This window comes from Lissotriton helveticus, chromosome 1_1, assembly GCF_964261635.1.
Source record: "Lissotriton helveticus chromosome 1_1, aLisHel1.1, whole genome shotgun sequence".
Classification (NCBI taxonomy): domain Eukaryota; kingdom Metazoa; phylum Chordata; class Amphibia; order Caudata; family Salamandridae; genus Lissotriton; species Lissotriton helveticus.
In genome coordinates, this window is record NC_136057.1 from 169,922,130 (window position 1) to 169,949,147 (window position 27,018).

General features: G+C 48.9%; 1 protein-coding gene across 2 annotated transcripts in view; it reads left to right on the plus strand.

Moving 5' to 3' along the window:
• Nucleotides 1–27,018, plus strand: part of KDM4A (lysine demethylase 4A) — a 458,146-nt gene that overhangs the window by 200,650 nt on the left and 230,478 nt on the right. For both annotated transcript variants that reach the window (XM_078660668.1, XM_078660737.1), the window contains exon 11: nucleotides 9,346–9,785. In XM_078660668.1, coding sequence (XP_078516794.1) covers nucleotides 9,346–9,785 — 440 coding nt within the window. The remainder of the gene's footprint in view (nucleotides 1–9,345; nucleotides 9,786–27,018) is intronic.

Below are 27,018 nucleotides of genomic sequence, written 5' to 3' on the forward strand. Positions count from 1 at the left end.
CATAATGCCTTGCAGGCCAGGAGTAGAAAAACACAAATTAAGCAGACATTTAGGAATGTCCAACAAATGCGAACTAAAGCAGTGAGTGGTTGACGTGCTGTTTTTATACTGGGATATATCTAAAAAACAAACACATGCAGAAACCTTGCAACTAGGCATTGCCATGGTCAGTAAGCTGATACAGAAAATCTACTTATTTTGTTAGCACTGATGGTACTGATTCCACTTATTGTGAAAAAGTTCAAGATCTCAAACACGACATTGATTTGAGTGATGTCGAAGTGGCCATGTTATATATGGAATTGTTGTTAATCAGAATCCTGATGCACAAGGGCACACTGAATGTGGGGTGGGTGGAAGAATTTCATTCATGCCCAAAGACAATAAAAGTAGAATTTTCTCCTCTGAAGTGGCAAAATTCTGTCATCTGAACCTTCCCATAACAGTCAAGATATAATAAAGGAGATGTGTAGACTTTTCACTAGGAAGTGCTGTATTGTAAAATGATCCATAGACGCTAAATGAAACCCTAATGTGTAGGTTTTGAATATATAACGGCCCTTAACGCCTATCTTAAACTGGTCCGGAAATCCTGTGCAGCCTACTTTGCCAATAAAATCAATACCAGCAACAACCCCTCGAAAATGATCTTCTCTCTATTAAGGAGATGGTGAAATCCCCTCTGGCCCCCAAAAATGCCATAACATCTAATGCCCAATGTAAGGTATTGGCCACCTATTTTATTAACAAGGTGGAGGCTATCTATAACAGCTTCTGCTCTAAAAGTACTGCTTTGGACTCCTTGGAAGGTTATCTTACTGGCACTGAGACTCACTGCCTTCGGCCCTTCATCTCCATCGAAGGCCTCCAGGCCTTGTTTACGAAGATAAAATCTGGATCTCCAGAAGACCTCTTTAAACCATAACTCTTCCTTAAGTGCCAAGACTGCCTCCACCTAGCTGCCTGGAACTCATCAATCTATTCCTATCATCGGCAGCGTCCCCGCAATCCTGGAAACATGTGAAAAGAATTCCACTATTGAAAAAAACTGTCTCTAGATGCTTCTAGATCAGCGAATTACCACCCGATTTCTTTGCACCCTTTTTTAGCTAAAATCATGGAATCCCATCTGAACACCATTCTGACCCAGTACCCGAATCCTGTTCCATCTTAGATCCTCTCAAAATGGCTTTAGGCCTTGTCATAGTAATGAGTCAGCTCTACTGGCGGTCACTGAGGAACTCCGAGCATCCCTGGATGAGGGCAGACCTTCGGCACTGATTCTACTTGATCTCCGTGTCGCTTTTGACATGGTTTCCCACAACATCCTGCTTTTTCAGCTGCGGGAGATTGGTATCACCGACAAAGCCCTCGTCTGGTTCTCATCGTTTCATCGCCCCACCTTTCCATTCGCATACACACTCCCTTTGCTGCGGTGTTCCCCAGGGTTCAGCATTGAGCCCTACCTTGTTCAATGTTTACATTTGGCCGCTGGCTTTGCTGGACAAAGCCCGTAACATCTCTGTGGTGTCATATGCGGATGACACGCTGCTGATGCTTTCCTTTACCAAGAACCCTAGCCAGGATGCCGCTAAATTTCAGGAGGACCTAACCGCTATCTCCGCTTGGATGTAGGCTAATTGCCTCCAACTGAACTCCACTAAGTCTGGGATCCTCCTACTAGGTAGAGACTTCCATCTCTGGGGCAGCAATTGGTGGCCTCTGAAGCTTGGCGCTCCCCCCTGCCGAAAACCGTTGTAAAAAATCTAGACATTTGGGTCGATAGTGCCCTTCTGTAGTAGGGGATCTCTGTTTATAGTCATAATCTAGTGAATAGTCCCGCCATGTGCGCGGACCCCGGAGCAATCAAAAATAATCTCTTAAATTGTCAAAACATGCAGAACTGCACAGACACTTAAGAGAGAATTTAAAGACAGATAATGCAGCCTATATCCACAGGCTACACTGTCCAGTACTTCAACTAGAAATTCCACCAAAATCCACAAACAGCACAGCCTGTCCAGGGCTTCTACAGAGAAAACTTTGCCTTTAACAGCAAAACCCTCTGGAATGACAGAGAGGAAGAAGTGGACAGACAAGCCCCATAGGCTGCCATTATGTGGCTCAAAACAGGATAATGTGCCTTTAAGAGAACTTTCCAGAAGCCTCACAGTATCCCAGAATGCACTGCAGGTCCCTTTTACTTTCAGTTCTTTTTTCCGGCTCCTGCTAGCAGGACCCTGGAGCATTAGCTCTTCTTTTTTGAGCTTTTTATATACAATTTTTGTGATAATTTTGGATTTTTGCAGCTTCACTCGACGTCTTTGGCCTTTATCTACATTCTGCTGTGTTTTTTTGGCAGAATTTGTGCAGTCTTCTTGTCTTTATACTATTTCTGTCTGACAAGTGCTCTGTCTACAGCTGAACTAAAGACCAAAGCTGAAGCTCACAGGGTTTGTATTCTGTGCTTGCCTGTGTCTTTTGACACCTGTCTTCTCTGTAACTTCTTTTCTAGGAGGCTTCGGCTCCCAGGTTTGGAACAGAGGAGTTTGAAGGCATCTTCAGCCTCTGGGTAAGGAGAGGGTAGGTCCTCTACCGAGTCCCATGCTGTGATCTCTGGGGTTCTCCCCAGTAAGGGCACGTCTGAGCTATGACGTGGTTCCGGTCAGCGTCGAGGACGTCATGGAGTGCCTCGACGTCATGGAGTGCCTCGACGTCACGGAGTGCCTCGACGTCACGGAGTGCCTCGACGTCATGGGGTGCCTCGACGTCATGGGGTGCCTCGACGTCATGGAGTGCCTCGACGTCATGGAGTGCCTCGACGTCATGGGGTGCCTCGACGTCATGGGGTGCCTCGACGTCATGGAGTGCCTCGACGTCATGGAGTGCCTCGACGTCATGGAGTGCCTCGACGTCATGGAGTGCCTCGACGTCATGGAGTGCCTCGACGTCATGGAGTGCCTCGACGTCATGGAGTGCCTCGACGTCATGGAGTGCCTCGACGTCATGGAGTGCCTCGACGTCATGGAGTGCCTCGACGTCATGGAGCAGTGATGCTCGACGTCATGGAGCAGTGATGCTCGACGTCATGGAGCAGTGATGCTCGACGTCATGGAGCAGTGATGCTCGACGTCATGGGGCAGTGATGCTCGACGTCATGGGGCAGTGATGCTCGACGTCATGGAGCAGTGAGGCTCGACGTCATGGAGGAGGCTCGACGTCATGGAGCAGTGATGCTCCTTTTGGGGCGTTGATCGCTTGGGCTCCGCTATCTTCCGTTGGGTCCAGACGTCACCGTTATGGATGGCTCGGCGTCTCGGTGTTTGACTCCGTAGTGACATTTTGACGTCGGAGTATTGTTTGTCATAGAGACAGTCACTGTCTTAGTGATGGTGACGTCGTAGTGAGGTCGACGTCATGGGTTACAGCCGCGGAATACTTGCCGGCGCTTGACGCCTGGGTCTTGTTCCAGGCCTCGCCCCGTGGTGAGCCTCTCTTCGTAGGAAGGGACTTTGTGTTCCCGGCACCGTCCACTCACGACGCCAAGCAGTTGTTCAGCGTCGAGGAACCCTTCTGATGGGGAGTCTGTGGCTACTCACCACGTGTAAGCGAGGGACGTTGGTCCTTTTGGTTAGTTTTGAGTATTCGCATACCTACTAATCGGCTAGGTCGCCTCTTGCTCTGCCACCACTGGTGAGACCACCGTGGATGTTTCGGAATTCTCTAGGTTCCTTCTCCCACCCACCACCCCAGGGGCCTTTGGTCCCTCAGTCTGCGAACCCCCGTGCCTTGATGCCCCGTGCCTTACATGAGTACGGGGAGTCTCTCTCCGACTCTTAACTGGTTGGCGGTACTTAACTTTCATCCACTACCACCTGCCAGGAGGTTCTGGCTTCGAACGTAATCCTGACTTGGTCGCAGGGGTGGCGGCATGTAGACACCATGCTGTGGCCCGCTGTTGCTGGGCCGTTGTGGTGAGATCCCTGTGTGGGGGTGTTTTCTTCACCGATTTGTGGTTCCCCTGCCGAGAGACCGGAGGGAAGCCTTACAAGAGATAGTCTAATGGGGCTGATAGTTTCAGATCTAAGCATCGGTGTTGGAGCGGAGTTTTCTCTCCTGCCGACCCCCAGGTATGGTGGGTTTGTCCTACGTTGCCATACTTGGATTCGTCTGACGTCTCTGCAGCCTGCGGCTCAGCAGTGTGCTTCTACTCTCCCGTTCTTTGGGCAACCCTTGGGCTGCCATGAGGGTAGTGAGTGGCCCGCCAGAAGTCTGAATCGGGGACTTTTGAAAGGCTGTAGGTTTGGGGCGTGGAGAACGGCTTGAGGCCTTCTGCCCTTTATAGCGGCGTTTTTCCTCCCAGGATTTGTCTGTGGTCCCGGCCGCCATTTAATACTTCACAAGTATATTGTGCGCATACGCGGGAGAGCTTGATGCTCCTCGGCGAACAAAGGCCGGCCGGGTCTAAGTCAGTCTTTGGTTCATCAGCCCTCCTCCAGCAATTCCTCCGGTCAGCTCGCGGTTTCAGCTGCGCGAGCTCCAGGCAGAGGCCGATATCCTGTTAAGGAAAAGGGCGATAGAAGACGTACCTCTGTCTCAAAGGTGCAGAGGTCTGTACTCCTGGTTCTTTCTGGTTCGCAAGCAGGACAAGAACGAGTTCAGGCCCATTCTGGATTTGCGACAAGCAAACAAATGGATTCGCAGAGAGAGAGAAATTTCGCATGCTGTCGTTGCATCAGGTTTATCCTCAGCTGCAACGGGGAGATTGGCTCTGTGCCATAGATCTACAGGATGCGTACTTCCATGTGCCCATTGCACACAAACACAGGAAGTTCCTGCGATTCCAAGTCGGCGCCAATCATTATCAGTACACAGTACTGCCAGTCGGGCTGAAGTCTGCGCCCAGAACATTCTTGAAGTGAATGGCAGTGGTAGCTGCACACCTGAGGGAAAACGAGGTGTTTGTCTACCCGTACCTGGACGATTGGTTGATCAAGGCCTCCTTCTCGGAAGCTCAAGCACACTTCCAGAAGACGTGCGTTCTCTTGAACAAGCTGGGGTTGCACATCAACATGTCCAAGTCTGTCCCGATTCCGGTCCAGTGCATACAGTACTTGGGAGCCTCCATCAATACGCTGTCAGCAAGCGTGTCTCCTTCGGAGGAGAGACGGTTATCACTCCTTCGGAAGGCTCAGGCTCTTATGAACGCTCCATCTACAACAGTGAGGACGGTGTCTTCTCTACTTGGGCCGATGGGCTCTTGTATCTTCCTCACGCCACACGCACGGCTGCACATGAGACCTTTGCAGTAGTGCTTGGAGGATCAGTGGGATCAGAGGAAAGGATCTTGGGACGACAAGATACGACTGTCTCGGCATGCTCTTCAGTCTCTGAGGTGGTGGTGTCCAGCGGAGAATCTCCTCAGAGGGGTTCCCTTTCACAAGGGCATTCCCACACAGACTATCGTGACGGATGCGTCTCTCCACGGCTGGGGGGCGCATTCCGGAGAACTTACAGATACAAGGAACGTGGTTTCCGATGGAGTCCACATATCACATCAATTTCCTGGAACTCAGAGCTGTTCACTTGGCACTGAAGGCGTTTCTTCCGTCCTTCCAGACCACCTCTCTGCTTGTACAGACGAACAATACGACCACGATGTATTACCTCAACAAGCAGGGGGGTTCGACATCGCGCACTCTGTCACAGGAGGCGCAGGCGATCTGGCGCTGGCTTCTAGCTAGAGGACTGACGATAACGCCTACCCATCTGCCAGGTGTGCAGAATGTTCAGGCAGACGCACTGAGCAGACTGATTCAGGAAAACCACAAATGGGTCATAAACGACGAAGTACTAGGAGAAGTCTTCGGAAGGTGGGGGACTCCAGACGTAGATCTGTTCCCCACCGCCGAAAACAGCGACTGCAGAGACTTCGCCTCCAGGTACTACCAGCAGGGGACGCTGGGGAATGCGTTATGGATTAACTGGTCGAACCGCTTTCTGTACACTTTTCCGCCCATTCCCCTGATTCCGGCGGTACTCATCAAGCTGTCCCAGTCCAGGGCGCGGATGATCCTGATTGCCCCGGAATGGCCCAGGCAGTGGTGGTTCGCGGACCTGCTTCACCGGTCTCTCCTTCCTCACATACGGCTGCCGTGCAGGCCGGACCTTCTCACGAAGTTCGGGGGGCAGATGTTGCTCCCCAACCTCTCGTCTTTGAGTTTGGCGGCATGGCTCCTGATATAGTGCAATATGGCCATTTGAATCTAACAGAAGATTGTATGGACGTACTGAAGGAGGCTAAGCGACCTTCCACTAGGACTTCTTATGCTTACAAGTGGAAGAGGTTTTGCATCTGGTGCAAGTCCAAGGATTATGACCCAACGACGTGTAGGGAAGATGTCATCCTTCTATATCTTCTATACCTGGCGCAGTCTGGCCTTAATGTCCATTCCATTAAGGTTCATCTTGCTGCGCTGACTGCCTACAGGAAATGGCCTTCACAGACTTCCTTCTTTCAGATCCCTGTGATCAAAGGTTTTTTGGAAGGCTTGAAGAAAGTGTTCCCTCCTGTCCGGCTTCCTTCGCCTTCATGGGAATTGAACGTGGTGCTGTCCAGATTGATGAAGGAGCCTTTTGAACCTTTTCATAAGGCTTCGTTGCAGCACCTGTCCTGAAGGCGGCGTTCCTTGTGGCCATTACATCGGTCCGCAGGGTGAGGGAAATTCAGGCGTTGTGTTGCCAAGAACCTTATACTGTATTTCATGCTGATAAGGTTGTTATGCGTACTCACCCTAAATTTCTTCCAAAGGTTATATCTGATTTCCATGTTAACCAGACCATAACTTTACCTACGTTTTTTCAGAATCCTTCATCTCCAGCGGAAAGATCTCTGCATTCCCTGGATGTTAGGAGGGTGTTGAAATTTTATCTAGATAAAACCAAGGATATTCGTAGGTCAGACCAATTGTTTATCAATTATGGATCAGTCAGGACCGGTCTCGCTACCTCTAAACAGTTCATCTCGAGGTGGAGTGTGTCCTGTATACAATTGTGTTACCAAAAGCCTAATTAGACCTTAGGGGGTAAACCTAAGGCTCATTCCACCAGGGGCAAAGCTGCCAAGACTGCTTTGCTCCGTAGTGTTCCAATTGCAGAAATCTGCAAGGTGGCCACTTGGATGTCGGTCCATACCTTTGTTAAGCATTACTGTCTGGACACTGATGCCAGGGCAGTTGCTCAGGTTGGGCAGGCTTCGCTGCGAAATCTGTTCGCACAGTAGTGGTGTTATTTCTCTGTTCTCCACTGCCGCTTTGGTGTGGGGATGGGCTTGCCATTCAATTCACTAGATTATGACTATACACAGAGATCCCCTACTACAGAAGGAGTAGTTTCTGTCCTGTAACTCCAGTTCTGTAGTAGGGGTATCTCTGTTAAAGTCATAAGCGCCCGCCCTCCTCCCCGGTGGAGAGAGATATTCATGTAAGAAATGCTACAGGTCTGGCGTGTTACGCCTTCAAAAAGAACTGAAAGTAAAAGGGACCTGCAGTGCATTCTGGGATACTGTGAGGCTTCTGGAAAGTTCTCTTAAAGGCACAGTATCCTGTTTTGAGCCACATAATGGCAGTCTATGGGGCTTGTCTGTCCACTTCTTCCTCTCTATCATTCCAGAGGGTTTTGCTGTTAAAGGCAAAGTTTTCTCTGTAGAAAACCCTGGACAGGCTGTGCTGTTTGTGGATTTTGGTGGAATTTCTAGTTGAAGTACTGGACAGTGTAGCCTGTGTATATAGGCTGCATTATCTGTCTTTAAATTCTTTCTTAAGTGTCTGTGCAGTTCTGCATGTTTTGACAACTTAAGAGATTATTTTTGATTGCTCCGGGGTCCACGCACATGGGCGGGACTATTCACTAGATTATGACTATAACAGAGATACTCCAACTACAGAACTGGAGTTACAGGACAGAAACTACTCCTTACCTTTGAAGATCATGCCAAGTCTGTCGCAGATACCTGTTTTTGGTTTGCTGCGCGGCCGCAAACCCATATTGTTGTTTTTTTTACCCCCACTCTCGCCAGCTGATTGTTCAAGCCGCTGTTCTAGCCAGGCTGGACTATTGCAATGGTGTGCTCCTTGGCTCCAATACGTCCGTGATCAAAAGACTGCAGCGCACCCTGAACGCTGCAGCCCGCACGCTGTTTGCCCTACCTAGGCACTGCTCAGTCTCCGGCCTTCTCTAGCTGCCTATAGAGCAGAGAACCCATTATAAAGCGCTTTGCTTTGCTCACAAAATTCTTGCAGGCCTCAGGCCCAGCGATTTTGAGTGAGCTATGCCGTCCCTACACTCCGACACATGCTGTACGCTCGGCTGACCTCCACCTAGCACGAGTCCCTCGTTTCACAGAACCAGAGCGGGAGGGCGGTCATTCAAGGTGTTTGTGCCGACCCTCTGGAATGCTTTTCTTCTTTCCATAATAAGCATTCCCAACCTTCTGGCCTTCAGAAGGGTGGTGAAGACCTGGCTCTTTTACTGATTGGTAGCTTCCTTTCCCATCATCTCTTCTGGCAGTCAGCGCTGGGATGTTCCTTTGACGGGACAGCCATGCGCTTTACAAATCATTTAACATAAAAACGTGCAAAGAAAGAAACAGCAGTGGACCAGTTGGTGCTTAAGCAACCTACTAGAGAAATAATACAGTTAAACAGTCTGTGCACAGCATGTGAATCTAGATTGGAATTCATGCTGCAAAAGAAGCAAGCTACTTCACCTATGAGAATGGTTTTGCAGCTTGAACTCTATTAGATTCACACATGACTATCCCCGGTGAAGGAAGGGAGTCGTAAGAGCATCAAGCTGCAAAACAATTCATATTGGTAAGTAACTTGTCTTGTTTTCCTGTGCTGCCTCCTAAATAGTACGACCCTGTCCACCCAGCATTGACATGCACCCCCCCCATTCTTTGCACTTTTTTGTTCCCTTCCAACCCCATCCACATGTACAATTCTCTGTTCCTTTATAGTTTGGATTGCATCTTCATACAGATATTCTTCCTTGATGCTACTACTCTCCAGCCACAGTAGTTTAAAGTGGTAAAACAAACATTGGTACAGTGAAGTCCTTTGCTGTGTTTGTTAATTCTTTTGAAAAGTGGTCCTATCAGCTTTCCCAGACTTTCAAAGCATACAAGGATAGAGAACAGGCTAAATCAGCATCTTCCAATAGTTAAAGGAGTTGTAGCCTGAAAGATATCTTTGCCTTTCTGTTTCATGCTTGTGTTTATTTTGTATTCAGCCAACAACTTGCATCCCAGCTTGCTTCTGAAAACGATGGCCTTTTCTTTTGCAGATAGTACAGCACCCTCACAGGGGACGTTTGAGGAACTCAAGAGTGTGAAGCTTGAAGAAGTTGATGATGAGGAGGTGGATGTCATCCAGCCCTGCTGCAAGCAGGAGGATGAAGCTCTGGACTTGTCCTTCCCTAACTCTCGGGTTCTTGCGGCAGTCAGCAGTAGCCTGCTCCCCCACTCCTCCAGCCAGAGCTCTTCCTCCAGTGCTGCGTCCTCCTCAACCACTGATTCAGAGTCCTCTGACTCTGAATCAACAGACCTTCCCCATACGGGGACCCTCAGCCCTGGGGAAGTAGGAGCACCGCGCCGATATGCCGAAGCCGATGGGAGTGATGCCGATGCAAGCTCTTCCTCCTCTTCTTCATCCTCTGAGGACAGCCCTGTGAAGGAGGAGGATAGCAGTGTCAGCAGTACCACCACTGATCAGGAATTTGGAGAGGTAGGAATGAGAAATGCGATGGGATGGGGAGCTATGGTTAAGATGAGGGAGTGTATACTCTGTGTCTAATCCCACTTGCTGTTTCTCCAAGTGTATTTCTGCATCTCCCTGTGCTTTTGTTTCAGCCACACGTATATGTTGTATTTATTATTTAATTTGTTTTTATTTACCGTATTCTCGAACCACAACCAGGCTTGGTCTTTTACAGCGCAAGACACAGCAAACGACCAATGCATGGCTTCAGGAAGCTAAGCCCCCCAGCTCTTGTATATTTATGCTGTCATTTAATGTCATGTTATGTTAATTATTCTTGTAGAGCACTCAAATACCCGGAGGCATCCTGGCGCTAGCTGAACTGCAGACAAAAAAGGCACAAAAAACGCTAGTTAATGGCAAACAACCACGTTTTCTTAGATTTCCTAAATGCAGAAAGGTTTGACAATGCTTTGATAAAGAGAGGAAGGTCGGTCCACGCTTTTAGTAGCATTAAGCATGAAGCCTCTGCCACACCAGGTAGCACGCTTGAAACTGGGCACTACCACAAATTTAATGGATGCCAATCGTAGAGATCTGGCAGGCGCATGCCAAGTGAAGCTGTTCTTTTAAAAAGTACGGACCTCGGTCATGCATAGCTTTATATACAATACAAAGTGCTTTGAACTGCACCCTCTGCCTTACAAGCAACCAGTGAGGCTTCCTAAGGGATTTGGAAATGGACTGGGACTTAGGAATTTTTAGGAGCACCCGTGCTTCCATGTTTTGTAGAGTTTGAAGTTTCTTTAAAACATGCTGATGGGCATTCAAACAGGGCCCATTACAGTAATCAATCTTCAAAAGCACTAACAAAGTGACTTCCATTTTCTGTAGGTTAGCTGGAATAAACAGTCAAATCTTAATAAGCCTGAGGGTGTAAAGGGTAGCAGAAGTGACAGTATTCACCTGGTCGTGATATTCACCTGGTTGTGAGAAGACCATGTTCGAGGCATGTGTGCTGTAGATGCACATGCTGTGCATACTCCTGCCATCTAGTGTTCGGATGTTTGCAAGTTGTTTTTCTTCGAAGATGGTGCACAAGGGTGTTGACTCCATTGTTAGATTGTTTTCTTTGCGCCATCGAGTTTGAATGTGTTTTGCTGTGCTCTGATTCAAGAAAGTTAGTCTGGATCCTTTTGGTTCACAACCCACTGTACCTTCACCTGTATTGTTTCGAATGTGTTTCCCATCCTCCACGAGTCGAAAATTAAAAAAATCTCCTATTTGGATCGAGAACTCCAACCGAGGCCTTCGTGCTTACCCTGTTTTATTTCATTTCTACTCGAACAGACACCATTGAGTAATCTGCCGATGGAACACGCTCCCTTCTCATTCCGCCCTTGGTGCCACTCCAAATATCTATGCACTGACCTTCACGAAGTCTGTAACCTGTCTCTGGAGCATAAAGAAGAAAACTGAGCCACCTGTCGCTCATTTAACTAAAAAAAAAAACCCTCCAAGACCGCCGGGCTCGACGGAAAGAAATGCAGAGACAGAATAGCAAAGACATTCCCATATCTTTGGGAGAAGATATTGAAGAGGAAGAAATGGAAGCGTCCGCAGTGGAAGAAGCGGCCTTCTCATCCAAGAGTCTGACTCCGAGCTGGAGATAGAACTGGAGTCCCATCGGCATCTGATGAAGGAAGGTTCAGGGTGCCCCATAATACTACATTTAGGCGTGTTACAGGTAGGGGAAGGTCAAGGACCAATGGGTGCCTTCCCTGGGGTGAGTACACCCCTATCCTGCCACTCTCCAGTGGGGGGGGGGGGGCAGTAGCCTATCTCTGATTGCGTAGGACTCCCCATCCTCAAGATGGCGAGAGCCCGGAGTTGAGCTTCACCTCGCCTCCCCTACCTGAGGGGTAGGCTTGGCAGAGAGCTGCCACACCCCCTTGCCTCACTTTGGTTTTCCCGCCTGTCTTTCCGCCAGAGTGGGGGTCAGAACCGGTGGGGGCCAGTTGCTGAGTACAGCCAGTGGCCTGGAGAAGCTCACAAATTCGGCATGCCTTTGAAGCTTCCCCTGCCCATCCTGGAGGAGGAGGCCTAGCACCTCGTCCCAGGATGTGCATTGTTGCAGGCCCACGAGAGCGGATGGCTCTCTACCCAGGGCTCCAGCAACATGTCTGCTGGGTGGCAGCCTAAGCAGCCCTTCAGTCAGGACGCTGGTTGTGGGTTAGTTTCAGGGGGCAACTCTAAGTTGCCCTCTGTCGTTCATTTTACATTAAATCCCACACTGGCATCAGTGTGGATTTAATGTGCTCAGAAGCTTGATACCAAACTTCTCAGCCTTCAGTGTAGCCATCATGGTGCTGTGGAGTTGCGATGACAACCTCCCAGCACCATATACTCTTAATGGCAGCACTGCACTTACAGTGCCCAGGAATGGACCTGGGTACTGTAGGGGTACAGGGCTCATGCACCTGTACCCACACCACTGGCATAAGGCACCTCGCTAGAGGGGTGACTGAGGTATGCCGGGCAGTGTTTTGTGGGCATGGCACACGGATGTGTGCCATTTCGACTCTGTGTTTTGTTCTTCACCAAGACACTCTAAGGGTGACACAATAAGTACTGCAGCCTTTAGGGGTCTTTTCTGGTCACTGTGCCCTGGGTACCATGACATTTGGCCAGGCATGCCAGTTGGGTTTAGTCTTCAATACAGTTTTAGGGAAGGAACACAGGCCCTGGGTACCTGATTGGCAGGAACCCAGGGCACACTCAAAGTACATCAGCAATTCAGCAAAAAGTGGGGGCCTAGCATGCATGCAAGTTGGCACTTTCTCACAATGAGTACCAAAGCCCCTTTGCCCATAAATGCCGCTTCCACGAAACATAAAGCTTCCAGGCCACCACTGTCATCCGGCCATGGTAGGCACCGAGACTATGCTTCGAACGCACCACCCTCGGCCTCGGCACCAAAGGCGCATGTCGAGCTTTCCGGTTTGGGCTCGAGTCGAACCTAAAACATTGGTTCCGAATGACAAAAAGAACAAATCCAGCTTGGCACCGAAAATTTTGGCTTCAAGCCTTGCGAGGTCTGCAACAAACTGATGTATGTGACGGATCCTCACCTTGTGTGTCTTTGGTGTCCGGACCCGAAGTCGTGCTCCGACTCCCGGGTCATGTATCGGAAGTCTTTGTTTGAGAGGTCCCGAAAGCTCTTGGAGGCCCGTCAGTCGGCTACACGTCGCTCTCGGTCTTGCTGGAGGTGAAGGTCTCACGATCGTTCGTGGAGCCACCACACTTAGTCTAAGTCTTCGAACTCCTCAGGTAAGTCGAAGCACAAGAAGAAGGCAAAGTGGCACTGCTGCTCTTCACCTTCTCCCTGTCAGTCGGCTGACTTGATGTGGGATCCGGAGCACCGTTGCTCTAAGGCTCCGTCTCTGGTGCATGTTTCAGGGACGACGCTGCGCCTCTGCTGTTTCTGGGTGTATGTTCTACATAGCCCTACACAGTGTCTTTGGGCAGCCCGACTCCACTGGCGCGCCTTTGGTGTTCCCAGTCACCCTAAAGGTGGTGATGAGGACTGGGAGGGGTCGCTGAACCCTTTGGCAGACCATCTGGACGAACCAGACTAGAGAGAGGAATTGGGGGGGACACCAGTGGTCCAGACACTTCCCCATACCTTGGCGTGTTTCCTCCCCCTACCTTAGCTACGGAGGATGGAGTGTCCTATGCTGTGGTGGTGCGTAGCGCAACCGAGACCTTGGGCCTGGAGCTCACTACAGGTCAGGACTGACCTCCTGACAGGGGTGCTTCAACCTGCGTTAACTTCCTTAAAACCCCTCTTGCCCTTCAATGAAGCCCTCACGGACGACCTCACTTGGTCCAAGCCCAGCACATGGGCTCCTGTGGAACGGACGATTGCCCGCCGCCACCGCAAGGCTCCGGGTGAACCCATTTTCCTCACCCAACACCCGAGGCGCAATTTCCGATGTACAACAGTGTATTTCACACTGATTGCAATTCCCAATGGGGTCGCAAATTGCGAGGCTCATTAATATTAATGAGCCTCTGGCAACTTGCGAGCCCATTGGAAATGATAGCCCTCCCAGGGATGGTGTCCTGCTGGGCTCAGCAGACAACCATGCATTTAAAAAAGAAAAATGAAACCTTTCAATTTCATTTTTTAAGGGCAGGCAGTGGTCTCTGGGACCACTGCCTGCTCTTAAAAATATTTTCCAACATACTTACAAAGAAGAAGGGCTCCCCTGGGGACCCCTTCCCTTTGCGAGTGGTTTACCACCTACTTAAAATAGGTGGTAAACTGAGTGTTTTAAGGCCGCAAATGCGGTTGCAAAACACTTTTACATATCATGTTGACTCGCTATTAGGAACGGATGCCCATTCCTAATAGCGAGAGTCGCAAATGCAATTTGCAATTCAGGCACTCGCAAAATAGCATTTATACATTCTATTGCCCTTGTTTGCGGCCGCAAACGGGATGTTTTCCCATTAGAGGCTGCAAAAAAGGGTCAAAAGGGTCGCACATCTGGCCCTGAGTGTGTACAACAAATGGTTAACACTACCCTCTGATAAAGCCTTACTGCTCGACCACACTACCACAAATGGAGATTAAGGTGCTTTCTACTTTTACCTCTGCCTACTTTTGGGTTTCCACTGGACTCTGTGCACACTATACCTCACTTTGGTATAGTATATATAGAGCCAGCTTCCTACAGCTTGGCACTGAAGGCATTCCCTCCCTCCCTCCCTCCAGGGGAAGGCAGTGCAGGTGTTCACAGACAACACCACCGCCATGTGGTACTGCAACAAACAGGGCGGTGGGGTCATGGACCCTTTGTCAAGAGGCTCTTCACCTTTGGACATGGCTGGAACATCAGGGCATGACCCTGGTGGTTAAACACCTGGCAGGTTCTCTGAAGGCCAGAGTGGACAAACTCAGCCGTCGGAGCCTGGTGGATCATAAATAGCGTCTTCACTCAGAGGTGTGGTGCAAGGTCTCTTTCAGCAGTGGGGAGAGCCTTGGTTAGATCTGTTCACAACGGAAGAGAACGAGCAGTCAGCAGTTTTGCGCGTTGGAGTTTCCAAGGCGGCACTCGCTCTACAACGCTTTTCGGCCTCCTGTATGCCTTTCCGCCTGTACCACTTCTCCCTCGAGTGCTGAAGAAGATCAGGCGCAACCGGGCCCAAGTCATTCTTGTGGCCCCCTGACTTGGCACGAAAAGTCTGGTACCCTGAGCTCCTGAGCATGGCTATTGATCCTCTGATCAGGCGAGGATCTTCTGTTGCAGCAGCAGGGGATGGTCCTCCACCTGAACCTGTCCAGCCTCCACCTCCTTGCGAGGAGATTGAGCGGCGACAGTTGACAGCTTTTGACCTTCCACCTGAAGTCTGTAATGTCATCTTGGCAACCAGGGGTCCCTCCACTAAGACATTATACTCCTGTTGATGGAACAAGTTTGTGGTTTGGTGCACAGCAAAGGCTGTGGATCCCCTCTCTGCCCCTCTTTCTGAGGTTCTTGTGTTCCTTCTTTCTTTGGCCCAGCAGGGCTCTGCTCTGGGCACTCTTGAAGACTATCTGGCAGCCATTTCTGCTTTTCTTCGGCAACCAGATCAGCCCTCTTTGTTCAAGTCCCCTATTGTTAACAGGTTCTTTAAGGGCATTATTCACCTCTTTCATCCATCTCCTTTCGTAATGCCTCAGTGGGACTTGAATCTTGTCTTGGCTTATCTTGTGTGCGCTCCCTTCGAGCCTCTTCACAACTGTCCTCTCAGGCTCCTTACTCTGAAGACTGCCTTTCTTGTTGCCATCACCTCTGCTCGCCGAGTGAGTGAGCTTCAGGCTCTTTCTTCTAAGCCCCCTTTCTTCTCTGTACATCTGGACAAAGTGGTGCATAGGACGAGACGCTGGTTCCTTCCTGAATGAATGAAATGGCATTTGTAACGCGCAACTATGCCCAGTGGGCGTCAAGGCGCCTAACGCAAACAACTAGCTGACGGCAGTCAGAAACTGGAGCTTACTGATATGCTTTAGTGAAAAACCAAGTTTTCAACGCTTTCCTGAAGAGATCAAGTGAAGGCAGTAATTTGATCTCCAGGGGAAGTGTATTCCAGATCTGGGGTGCCAGGATGGAAAAGGCCTTACTCCCCCATCTAGCCTTCTTAGCTCGCGGAACAACCAGTTGGTTTAGCTCTAGCGAGCGTAAACATCTGCTCGGAACATACCTGGTGAGCAAAGATCCAAGGGCATCAGCTGGGCCTGCCATCAGAGCACTATATGTGAGGCAGAGAAGTTTGAACAGGACTCTGGAAGGAACAGGGAGCCAGTGGAGATTCTTCCTAGCCAAGGTCATAGAGGACAGCCAAGGCAGGGCCAGAACAAAACGCGCCGCCGCATTTTGTACAACCTGCAGGCGCTGCAGAAGGCCCTTGTTGGCCCCGGCGTAAAGTGAATTACAATAGTCGAGCCTTGAGCCAACAAGAGCGATCACAACCTGCTTCCGTGCCTGAGGGGAAAGATAGTGGACAATTCTTTTCAAAGTCCTAATGACACCCAAGCAGGTGGCCACCGTCCTATTGACCTGGAGTTCCATGGAGAGCCGAGTGTCAAAGATGACGCCTAGGTTCCTAGCAGATTGTGTGGGAGTGGGGCAGATGCCTAAAGATGAAGGCCACCACTCACCCGACCACATGCCCTGGTCTTTGCCAAAGACCAGGACCTCTGTCTTGTCACCATTCAGCTTTAGTGAGTTGAGAATCATCCACTCTGCAACAAGTTGCATGCAGGATCTAAAGCTTGACGCGGTGACATTAACAGAGTGGGTCAGGGACACCATAATCTGCGTGTCGTCGGCATACGACACTACCTCCATCCCCTGAAATCTTACTAGTCTTGCAAGGGGGGCCACGTAGACATTGAACAGGGTCGGACTCAATGCCGACCCTTGTGGCACCCCGCATTGCAGAGACTTGACAGGGGAGAGGTACTCTCCTAGCATTACACGCTGCTCTCGTTGGTGAAGAAAGGAGCTCAGGAGACTGAGGGCCGGTCCTGCTACCCCTGCCTCCCTTAACCTAGATGTTAAAGTATCTGGAGACAGGGTATCGAATGCAGCTGTAAGATCCAGCAGTACAAGCACGGTGGTTTGCCCCAGATCTACTTTCCTGCGAATATTATCCGTGACTTTGGTCAAAGCAGATTCCGTGCTATGTAGCTTTCTAAAGCCATGCTGGGACCCATCCAAAAACCCTGAAGCATCAAGGAAATTGGAAAGATGATAATTCAAGTGGGCCTCCAGCATCTTAGCAGGGGCCGTCAAGAGGGATATTGGCCTGAAGTTCTTCAATATGCCGGGATCCAGGGAGGGCTTTTTGAGAAGAGGCTTTACAATAGCTCTCTTCCATGCCACCGGGAAAATACCATGTTCCATGGCTCCATTCATTATTTCCAACATCGGAGGAAGAATGATGTCCCTACGGTCCTTTAGTATTTTCAAAGGAACCGGGTCCAGCGGAGAAGCTGATTTCGTTTTGTCGAGGAGGAGATTGAGTCCCTCCAGGGAGAGCGCAGGGAAATGGTTAAGGACCTGAGGAGTATCCGCATCCCAAGATTCCAGAAGTTTGACTCGAGAGGAGTCCTCCTCACTCAGAGAAACCCTCTGTGATTGTAGAGCTAGATAGATATCATCTATTTTATTATAGAAGAAATCTGAGATGTTGTTACATAGCTCCTGTGATGCAACCACGGGATCAGGTGCCTGGAGAGAGCATAGAGAGTCCACGATCTTAAAGAGCTCTTTAGATGACGTGAGAGCACAGGTCAGGTTGGTAAAGTGATCCTGTTTTTCCTTAATCACTCTGCTCTTATATTCTCGTAACATGACCTTGTAGGCTTCTCTATCTTTAGGGTCCCAGGATTTGCGCCATCCCCGTTCCTTTTTTCTGCATTTTTGTCTGAGAAGCCTCAGTGCCTCAGTAAACCAAGGAGCTGTTGGCTTCTGTCGCGCTACAAATTTAAGAGAGGGGGGGGCTAGCTCATCTACGGCTTCGGTAATAGTCGATGAGTTCTTGTGCCACCTCATCCACCATCCGCTGAGATGTGATATTAGTATTTTGAATAAAAGGGGCGAGAGCCTCATTTGTAAGATTCCTGAAGTTTCTTTTGAAACATTTCTTGTTGGTACCCAGATTACCTTCAAGACAGGGAATGTCTAAGGACAGGGGAACTGCTAAATGATCAGACCAAATTATCGGCACAGGCGTGCCGACAGTTAGTCTAGAATCATTAGAAAATATCCCATCGAGGGTATGACCAGCCTTGTGAGTCGGATGAAGAACCCTTTGGACAAAGTCACATGCTTCCAGGGAATTAACCAGGGAGGATGTGTCTTTCGAAGCCCTATCCTCTAGATGAAAATTCATGTCACCGAGAATAGTAAAGTGAGAACTACCAAAGTAGGGTTCCAGAATTCTAAAAAGCTCGGAGCAGAAATTGGTTCTGGAGCCTGGAGGTCTGTATACGAGGATTCCAGTGAAGGAACTCGACTGGGCACACACAATACTAAAATATAGGGCCTCAAATGGATCGGTGGAAACAGATAGAGATTTTACAGTGCAAGAGAGTGTGGACTTAAAAAGGATAGCCAATCCACCACCTCTACAACGCACTCTATCCAACCTCTGAAACGCGTATCCTTCCGGTATAGCCAGAAGAAGGTCGTGGCCAGAGGAGTCCGAGGCCCATGTCTCGGTGACAAAGACCCAGTCCGGCTGCCTCATGCTAACAAAGTCATGAAAATCTATCCCATGTTTGATCAGAGACCGTGCATTAATCAGAAAGCCCTGTTTGGGTTGACCGATTGGTCGACCAGGGAGAGGGAGAGCAGGACTCCTAGTAGCCTGTGTAGAAAAGTCAATAGATGTTTTACATGAGGGGCATGACCGCGCCTGATGTAGAACCTCCGGGAGGAGCCGATGATGGCAAAGATTCACAGGGGGTCTAAGAGACAGCAAGACACGAAACAGATCGACCTTGGAAGACGGAGCGAACAAGTCGGGAGTCTCAGGGTCCAGCCCGTCCTGCAACGCGTCCTCAGCGCGGACGGGCGCAGACGGGCTGAACTCTGGCGTAACTCCGGCGTCAGTCTGGCGTCCCCGCTGCGCGTCAGCATGACTCACTTATGTACCCGCCTAGCGTCCAACTGACAACTAAAGCGTCAAGCCTACCTGTTCGCGCAGAAAAGCGGCACCATCTACTTCCAAGATGGCACTACTGCGAGGAGCTACGCAGGGAAGCGTATGTAAGCTAATGTAATTACTCCTTTTCACATAGGACAAACTATCACTCTGCCCACCTTTTTTCCACCTACGCACCCGTCCAAGGAGGAGGAGAGACTCCATGGTCTGGACCCTAAACGTGCGCTGTCCTTCTACCTTGACCGCACTAAAGATTTCCGGATGGACAATCAACTTTTCGTTGGTTATATGGGTGGCAAGAAAGGCAGCTCTTTGTAGAATTATTTTGATATTGGATACTATAATATTCACTGCCCACTGCTAATCTCTTACCATAATGCTTTGCAGGGCCTTTGGTTGGGATTGTTTTTTGCCAATAACTGTGCTTGGGGTGGTCCTAAGAGGACTTTTTGTTTATGCTCTTTGTGTTCAAGGCATCTGCTTGGTCCTCCCCCTAGGTTGGGGGGACCTCAAAATCATCAGCTCTCTTATTGCCTAATGTTTTCATTGTAAAAGTTCACTTTTGTGAATTGGTTATATGCTTTTAAGCATGTAAAATTGCTTTTTCAAAGCATCTGAGGATGTTGTTGATTTAGCTGCTACACATGCAATTTGCAAAGTGCGAATTAGTACAAACTTTGCATGCTCCGTTAGCGTGCGTAGTATTATGCCCAGGGTTAGCTATTTTACAATTGGGGTATTTTCCAAGCCGTGAGGGAAATGGCCATCACCCACGCTTACCTGGCAGCCCGTAACGCCGTGAGGGAAACTGCTTCATAATCCTCGCCGGACCCACACCGGAGCCTCACGCAGCTGGGTCACTACAACACCCAGCTGCCCCGGGGGTCTGGCGCAGCGGCAGTGACGCCAGCGACGCGCCCGGAGGCGCCATAACTACGGGAAACGCCTCCCGCCCCGCGGGACACGCGCGGGCAGCGCCGGGCTGAGCCCGGGCAGAGGGCGGGCTGTCTGTGGCCGTCCGGGGCAGGAGGAGGCAGGGCTGGGCCCCCCGCCCCCCTTTCAACACCTAACAAAAGGTACTGTGGGCCCTATAGCACTGGACCTATGGGGAAAAGGAAAAATCCGGAGGATCTCAGTGAGTCTGCTGGAGGGGCTACTAAGGGAGGAAAGCATGCTAAGAGACTGAAATGCAAGCCCGCTAGAAAACGCCAGCTAAATGCCGGGGAAAATTGTGTTATAGCACAGATGGACAGAATTGACGAACTGATCCTCGATTGCACTGATTTGTTAGCAGATACCCCTAATTTAGTGGCAGTTGAAGGGGAGATTGCTAGCCAAGGGGTTGCAAAGGGCAGAAAGAATAAAATAATGGGGCCTGCAGTTATTCCTAGAATGTTCATGGGCAAACTGCCCACAGGGGATTATCCACCAGCAGCTAAGATCACTGAGGATAATTTAAACTTAAATGAGAACGAATCACATGTGGATCTGATTACAGAAAGCTTTTTAAATTTACCCTGTGCTAATAAGTTCAGTGTTCTAGCCCATATCGAAAATCCCCATTTAGACACCACATCAGATATGACAGATTCTGGATTAAGATCTGCCGAATGTACCCCTGGGATATTTTCTGATGTATCTGAACATCGTGATAAAACTTTGTTTGACCTAGTGACCCATTTATGTGCCCTAATTAAGGGAATGCAAGTTAAGATTGATACCTTAACTGCTGCTGTCAACAACTTAAAGGCGGAGCAAATTAAAGCCGCTGTAATATCTAAAGTCCCTAATTCTAACCATTATTTACAACAAGGGGTGGTGATGGACAGAGTCTCTGAATTAAGCAGAGTACTCTCACCCAGTCAAGAGATCAGGGCTAGATCCAACACCACCCCTTGTTGTAAATATTTTTGTCCACCCTAAGCGTGGAAGGGTATACTCAGACATGAGTCCCTTGCTCATTGCACCATCAGGATTCAAGCAAGCCGGGCCGAAGACGGCTGTAATGCCAGAAACCGGTCCCCGGAAGCTTGTTTCCTTCCCAGTGTAAGAATTGGCTTTTGTAGTTTGGTTTGCCCTGTTCCCATCATGCACTGGGACAGGAACAGACTAATTTGCATACAGCCAGGTTCTGAAACTGGGATGGTGCAATGAGCTAAAAAACGGTGTTGGATCTAGCCCTGATCTTTTGAATGGGTGAGAGTATTCTGCTTAATTCAGAGACTCTGTCCCTCACCACCCCTTGTTGTAAATATTTTTGTCCACCCTAAGCGTGGAAGGGTATACTCAGACATGAGTCCCTTGCTCATTGCACCATCAGGATTCAAGCAAGCCGGGCCGAAGACGGCTGTAATGCCAGAAACCGGTCCCCGGAAGCTTGTTTCCTTCCCAGTGTAAGAATTGGCTTTTGTAGTTTGGTTTGCCCTGTTCCCATCATGCACTGGGACAGGAACAGACTAATTTGCATACAGCCAGGTTCTGAAACTGGGATGGTGCAATGAGCTAAAAAACGGTGTTGGATCTAGCCCTGATCTTTTGACTGGGTGAGAGTATTCTGCTTAATTCAGAGACTCTGTCCCTCACCACCCCTTGTTGTAAATATTTTTGTCCACCCTAAGCGTGGAAGGGTATACTCAGACATGAGTCCCTTGCTCATTGCACCATCAGGATTCAAGCAAGCCGGGCCGAAGACGGCTGTAATGCCAGAAACCGGTCCCCGGAAGCTTGTTTCCTTCCCAGTGTAAGAATTGGCTTTTGTAGTTTGGTTTGCCCTGTTCCCATCATGCACTGGGACAGGAACAGACTAATTTGCATACAGCCAGGTTCTGAAACTGGGATGGTGCAATGAGCTAAAAAACGGTGTTGGATCTAGCCCTGATCTTTTGACTGGGTGAGAGTATTCTGCTTAATTCAGAGACTCTGTCCCTCACCACCCCTTGTTGTAAATATTTTTGTCCACCCTAAGCGTGGAAGGGTATACTCAGACATGAGTCCCTTGCTCATTGCACCATCAGGATTCAAGCAAGCCGGGCCGAAGACGGCTGTAATGCCAGAAACCGGTCCCCGGAAGCTTGTTTCCTTCCCAGTGTAAGAATTGGCTTTTGTAGTTTGGTTTGCCCTGTTCCCATCATGCACTGGGACAGGAACAGACTAATTTGCATACAGCCAGGTTCTGAAACTGGGATGGTGCAATGAGCTAAAAAACGGTGTTGGATCTAGCCCTGATCTTTTGACTGGGTGAGAGTATTCTGCTTAATTCAGAGACTCTGTCCCTCACCACCCCTTGTTGTAAATATTTTTGTCCACCCTAAGCGTGGAAGGGTATACTCAGACATGAGTCCCTTGCTCATTGCACCATCAGGATTCAAGCAAGCCGGGCCGAAGACGGCTGTAATGCCAGAAACCGGTCCCCGGAAGCTTGTTTCCTTCCCAGTGTAAGAATTGGCTTTTGTAGTTTGGTTTGCCCTGTTCCCATCATGCACTGGGACAGGAACAGACTAATTTGCATACAGCCAGGTTCTGAAACTGGGATGGTGCAATGAGCTAAAAAACGGTGTTGGATCTAGCCCTGATCTTTTGACTGGGTGAGAGTATTCTGCTTAATTCAGAGACTCTGTCCCTCACCACCCCTTGTTGTAAATATTTTTGTCCACCCTAAGCGTGGAAGGGTATACTCAGACATGAGTCCCTTGCTCATTGCACCATCAGGATTCAAGCAAGCCGGGCCGAAGACGGCTGTAATGCCAGAAACCGGTCCCCGGAAGCTTGTTTCCTTCCCAGTGTAAGAATTGGCTTTTGTAGTTTGGTTTGCCCTGTTCCCATCATGCACTGGGACAGGAACAGACTAATTTGCATACAGCCAGGTTCTGAAACTGGGATGGTGCAATGAGCTAAAAAACGGTGTTGGATCTAGCCCTGATCTTTTGACTGGGTGAGAGTATTCTACTTAATTCAGAGACTCTGTCCCTCACCACCCCTTGTTGTAAATATTTTTGTCCACCCTAAGCGTGGAAGGGTATACTCAGACATGAGTCCCTTGCTCATTGCACCATCAGGATTCAAGCAAGCCGGGCCGAAGACGGCTGTAATGCCAGAAACCGGTCCCCGGAAGCTTGTTTCCTTCCCAGTGTAAGAATTGGCTTTTGTAGTTTGGTTTGCCCTGTTCCCATCATACACTGGGACAGGAAAAGACTAATTTGCATACAGCCAGGTTCTGAAACTGGGATGGTGCAATGAGCTAAAAAACGGTGTTGGATCTAGCCCTGATCTTTTGACTGGGTGAGAGTATTCTGCTTAATTCAGAGACTCTGTCCCTCACCACCCCTTGTTGTAAATATTTTTGTCCACCCTAAGCGTGGAAGGGTATACTCAGACATGAGTCCCTTGCTCATTGCACCATCAGGATTCAAGCAAGCCGGGCCGAAGACGGCTGTAATGCCAGAAACCGGTCCCCGGAAGCTTGTTTCCTTCCCAGTGTAAGAATTGGCTTTTGTAGTTTGGTTTGCCCTGTTCCCATCATGCACTGGGACAGGAACAGACTAATTTGCATACAGCCAGGTTCTGAAACTGGGATGGTGCAATGAGCTAAAAAACGGTGTTGGATCTAGCCCTGATCTTTTGACTGGGTGAGAGTATTCTGCTTAATTCAGAGACTCTGTCCCTCACCACCCCTTGTTGTAAATATTTTTGTCCACCCTAAGCGTGGAAGGGTATACTCAGACATGAGTCCCTTGCTCATTGCACCATCAGGATTCAAGCAAGCCGGGCCGAAGACGGCTGTAATGCCAGAAACCGGTCCCCGGAAGCTTGTTTCCTTCCCAGTGTAAGAATTGGCTTTTGTAGTTTGGTTTGCCCTGTTCCCATCATGCACTGGGACAGGAACAGACTAATTTGCATACAGCCAGGTTCTGAAACTGGGATGGTGCAATGAGCTAAAAAACGGTGTTGGATCTAGCCCTGATCTTTTGACTGGGTGAGAGTATTCTGCTTAATTCAGAGACTCTGTCCCTCACCACCCCTTGTTGTAAATATTTTTGTCCACCCTAAGCGTGGAAGGGTATACTCAGACATGAGTCCCTTGCTCATTGCACCATCAGGATTCAAGCAAGCCGGGCCGAAGACGGCTGTAATGCCAGAAACCGGTCCCCGGAAGCTTGTTTCCTTCCCAGTGTAAGAATTGGCTTTTGTAGTTTGGTTTGCCCTGTTCCCATCATGCACTGGGACAGGAACAGACTAATTTGCATACAGCCAGGTTCTGAAACTGGGATGGTGCAATGAGCTAAAAAACGGTGTTGGATCTAGTCCTGATCTTTTGACTGGGTGAGAGTATTCTGCTTAATTCAGAGACTCTGTCCCTCACCACCCCTTGTTGTAAATACCTAATTCTAACCAGGCATGTGTATCAACTTATGCAGGAAAGGTTACCGCTATACCTAACAAAAAACCTAGTTTAGATATGGCGGTACCCAAAGGTCCAGGAACAAATGAGACTGTTAGACCAGGGAATTTAAGGCCCATGGAGAAACGTCAATCCCATGAGCACAACCCAATCCCACTAAAGAGCACAACATGCAAACCTGTGGATAATCGAAGATCTAGACCAATTCAAACTGGGTATAGCCATCTATCTAGTCGGCAGCAAATGGGTCAGCCTGGACCAAACACTGTTTTTTCCACACTTAATTCTAATTCCATCAAATCTCCACTAGTATATCTGATCAACATACCTAAGCTACCTGTTGACAGGGAACGTGAAACTCCTGATTCTCTGTCCAACAAAGCTATTCATTGGATCAGATATGTAAGAGGATGTAGGTCAGTGATTAGGGAGGACATTCAGAGCACAACCAGACTAACTTTCCAGGGTGATCCCTATGATTGTATAGAACTCATCTTCAAAAACCCAATGGTAGCTGGCGAATTGCTAAATTTAGAATTTAGATCTTGTTCCCCAGATCATTCTAGGATTCAGATGAGAGCAACCCCTCCCGACTGATAGTTTAAATGGGGAAAGTTCGAGACTGGACTTGAACGATTGACTTTTATCCCCAAGAAACTTAGCTAGTGAAGCAGATAACAGTGTAATATTAGGTGAAGATCTTAGCCCCATTTTCACTAAATCACCTAAAAATCAAATTTTGGTCTGTCCCGCTGACGAATCTATCCCACTCAATACTTGCCAAAAACCTATAGGTGAGGCGTGTCTTGTGCCTTGTGCTAGTAGCCGTGGATCAGTTCTTTCATGGAACATAGCTGGCCTAAAGACTAATCTAGAGTCGCCTGAGTGGGCATTATTTATTCAAGAACACGAAATATGTCTATTTCAGGAGACATGGGCACTGGAGGAAGTGCATTTCCCCGGATACCTAAATTATAGCATCCCAGCAGTAAAGGTAGGGAGGGGGAGACCATCTGGAGGATTAACTATTTGGATAACACAAGACTTGGGGGTAATAGTAAAACCTATTTGTACTAACCACAGAGATCTTCATGTCCTAAGTCTCAAGTTTTCAAACCCTGTACCAGTTTATATTTATAATTTGTATGCGAGAAGTACGGGGGGTAGAAAATATGAGGTCTTTGCGCTTTTAGAAAACTTATTAGAAACCCATTGCTCTCCCTTTAATGTAATTGTGGGGGGGGGGATTTTAATGTAAATTTTGAGCCTCTTATGAAGGGAAGCTTTAACGTGTCAGAGGAGGAGGATAGAGAGTGGGGGATTCCCAAACTGGAACTTGAACCAGTTAGTAAATGGCCTGAGGCAGCGGTTCACATGAACTCTATCTGCCTAAACAAAGGTCTAAGAGCTGCAAATGGAAGGACCGTAGGCGATAAAGCTGGGGCATTCACATTTAGTAGTGGCATACGTAAAAGTACAATAGATTATATTCTGCTCAACCTGGCCTTGTGGAAACATCTCCAGGATATGATGATCATAGACAGGGTCGAGAGCGACCACAATCCCTTGTCTATGAATCTCTCTTACTGGGAGTCTCCTGATCACCATGGGGTTGAAATGACTCCTATTCCCTCCAGTGACATTGTGTTATGGAAATGGAAATGGAGGTACATTTGTAGAGCGCGAATTGCTGCCCGGGGGCGTCCAAGCGCTGGGGTGTAAGGGGGAACCTCATAGGGTGACTGCCTGGGCTTTCCTAGGATAAGTTAAAAAGGAATGTTTTTAGTTGTTTGCGGAATGAGGAAAGGTTGGGGTTGGATCTGAGCTGTAGAGGAAGAGCATTCCAGGTCTTGGCTGCATTATATGTGAATGTCCTGCCGCCCGCTCTAGTCTTTTTTATTCTCAGGGATGTAGCCAGAAAGGTCTGACTAGAGCGGAGGTTTCTGGTAGGTACGTAATGGGTGATTAGCCCCCTGGTGATTAAGGGACCCGAGTCCCAGAAGGCCTGATGGGCAATGCACATGGCTTTAAAATGAATTCTTTGACGAACTGGCAACCAGTGAAGGTCGACCAGTCCGGACCTCACTGATTGCGTGCGGGGGAGTTCAAGCAAAAGGCGGGTCGCACAGTTCTGGACTATCTGAAGTCTACGGAGGGTGTAGTCTGGAGCACCAAGATATAACACATTATTAAAATCCAGGCGCGACTGTATCAGGCCTTGTATTGCTACCTGCTTGGCCTCAAACGATATGCGCCACGTTCGAGGGCCCAAAGTTTCCCTCTATAAAGAGAATTTGGATTTTATAGCTAGTAAGCTTGGACAGGCGAAACTAGACTTATTACTGTTAACTGAAGGGGACTATGATATTTTAAAATTGCAACAAGGAACTAGGACCCATGAGGTTCTTTTTGGTGAACTTAAAAGCCTATTTGTTAAGCCCTCCAGGCGGAAAGGCAGCCGCGCACCAGAACCATTTCGTTGGTACACTGGTGAATGCAGGAAGGCTCGCCTTGACTTGGGGAAAGCAATTAAATCTGAGCCCATTGAGAATATTAGGGCAGCCAGGCTGAAGTATAAAAATGCTGTCTTAAGAGCTAAGCGAGACTGGGACGAAAAAAGGTGGAATGACCTAAAGGAAGCGG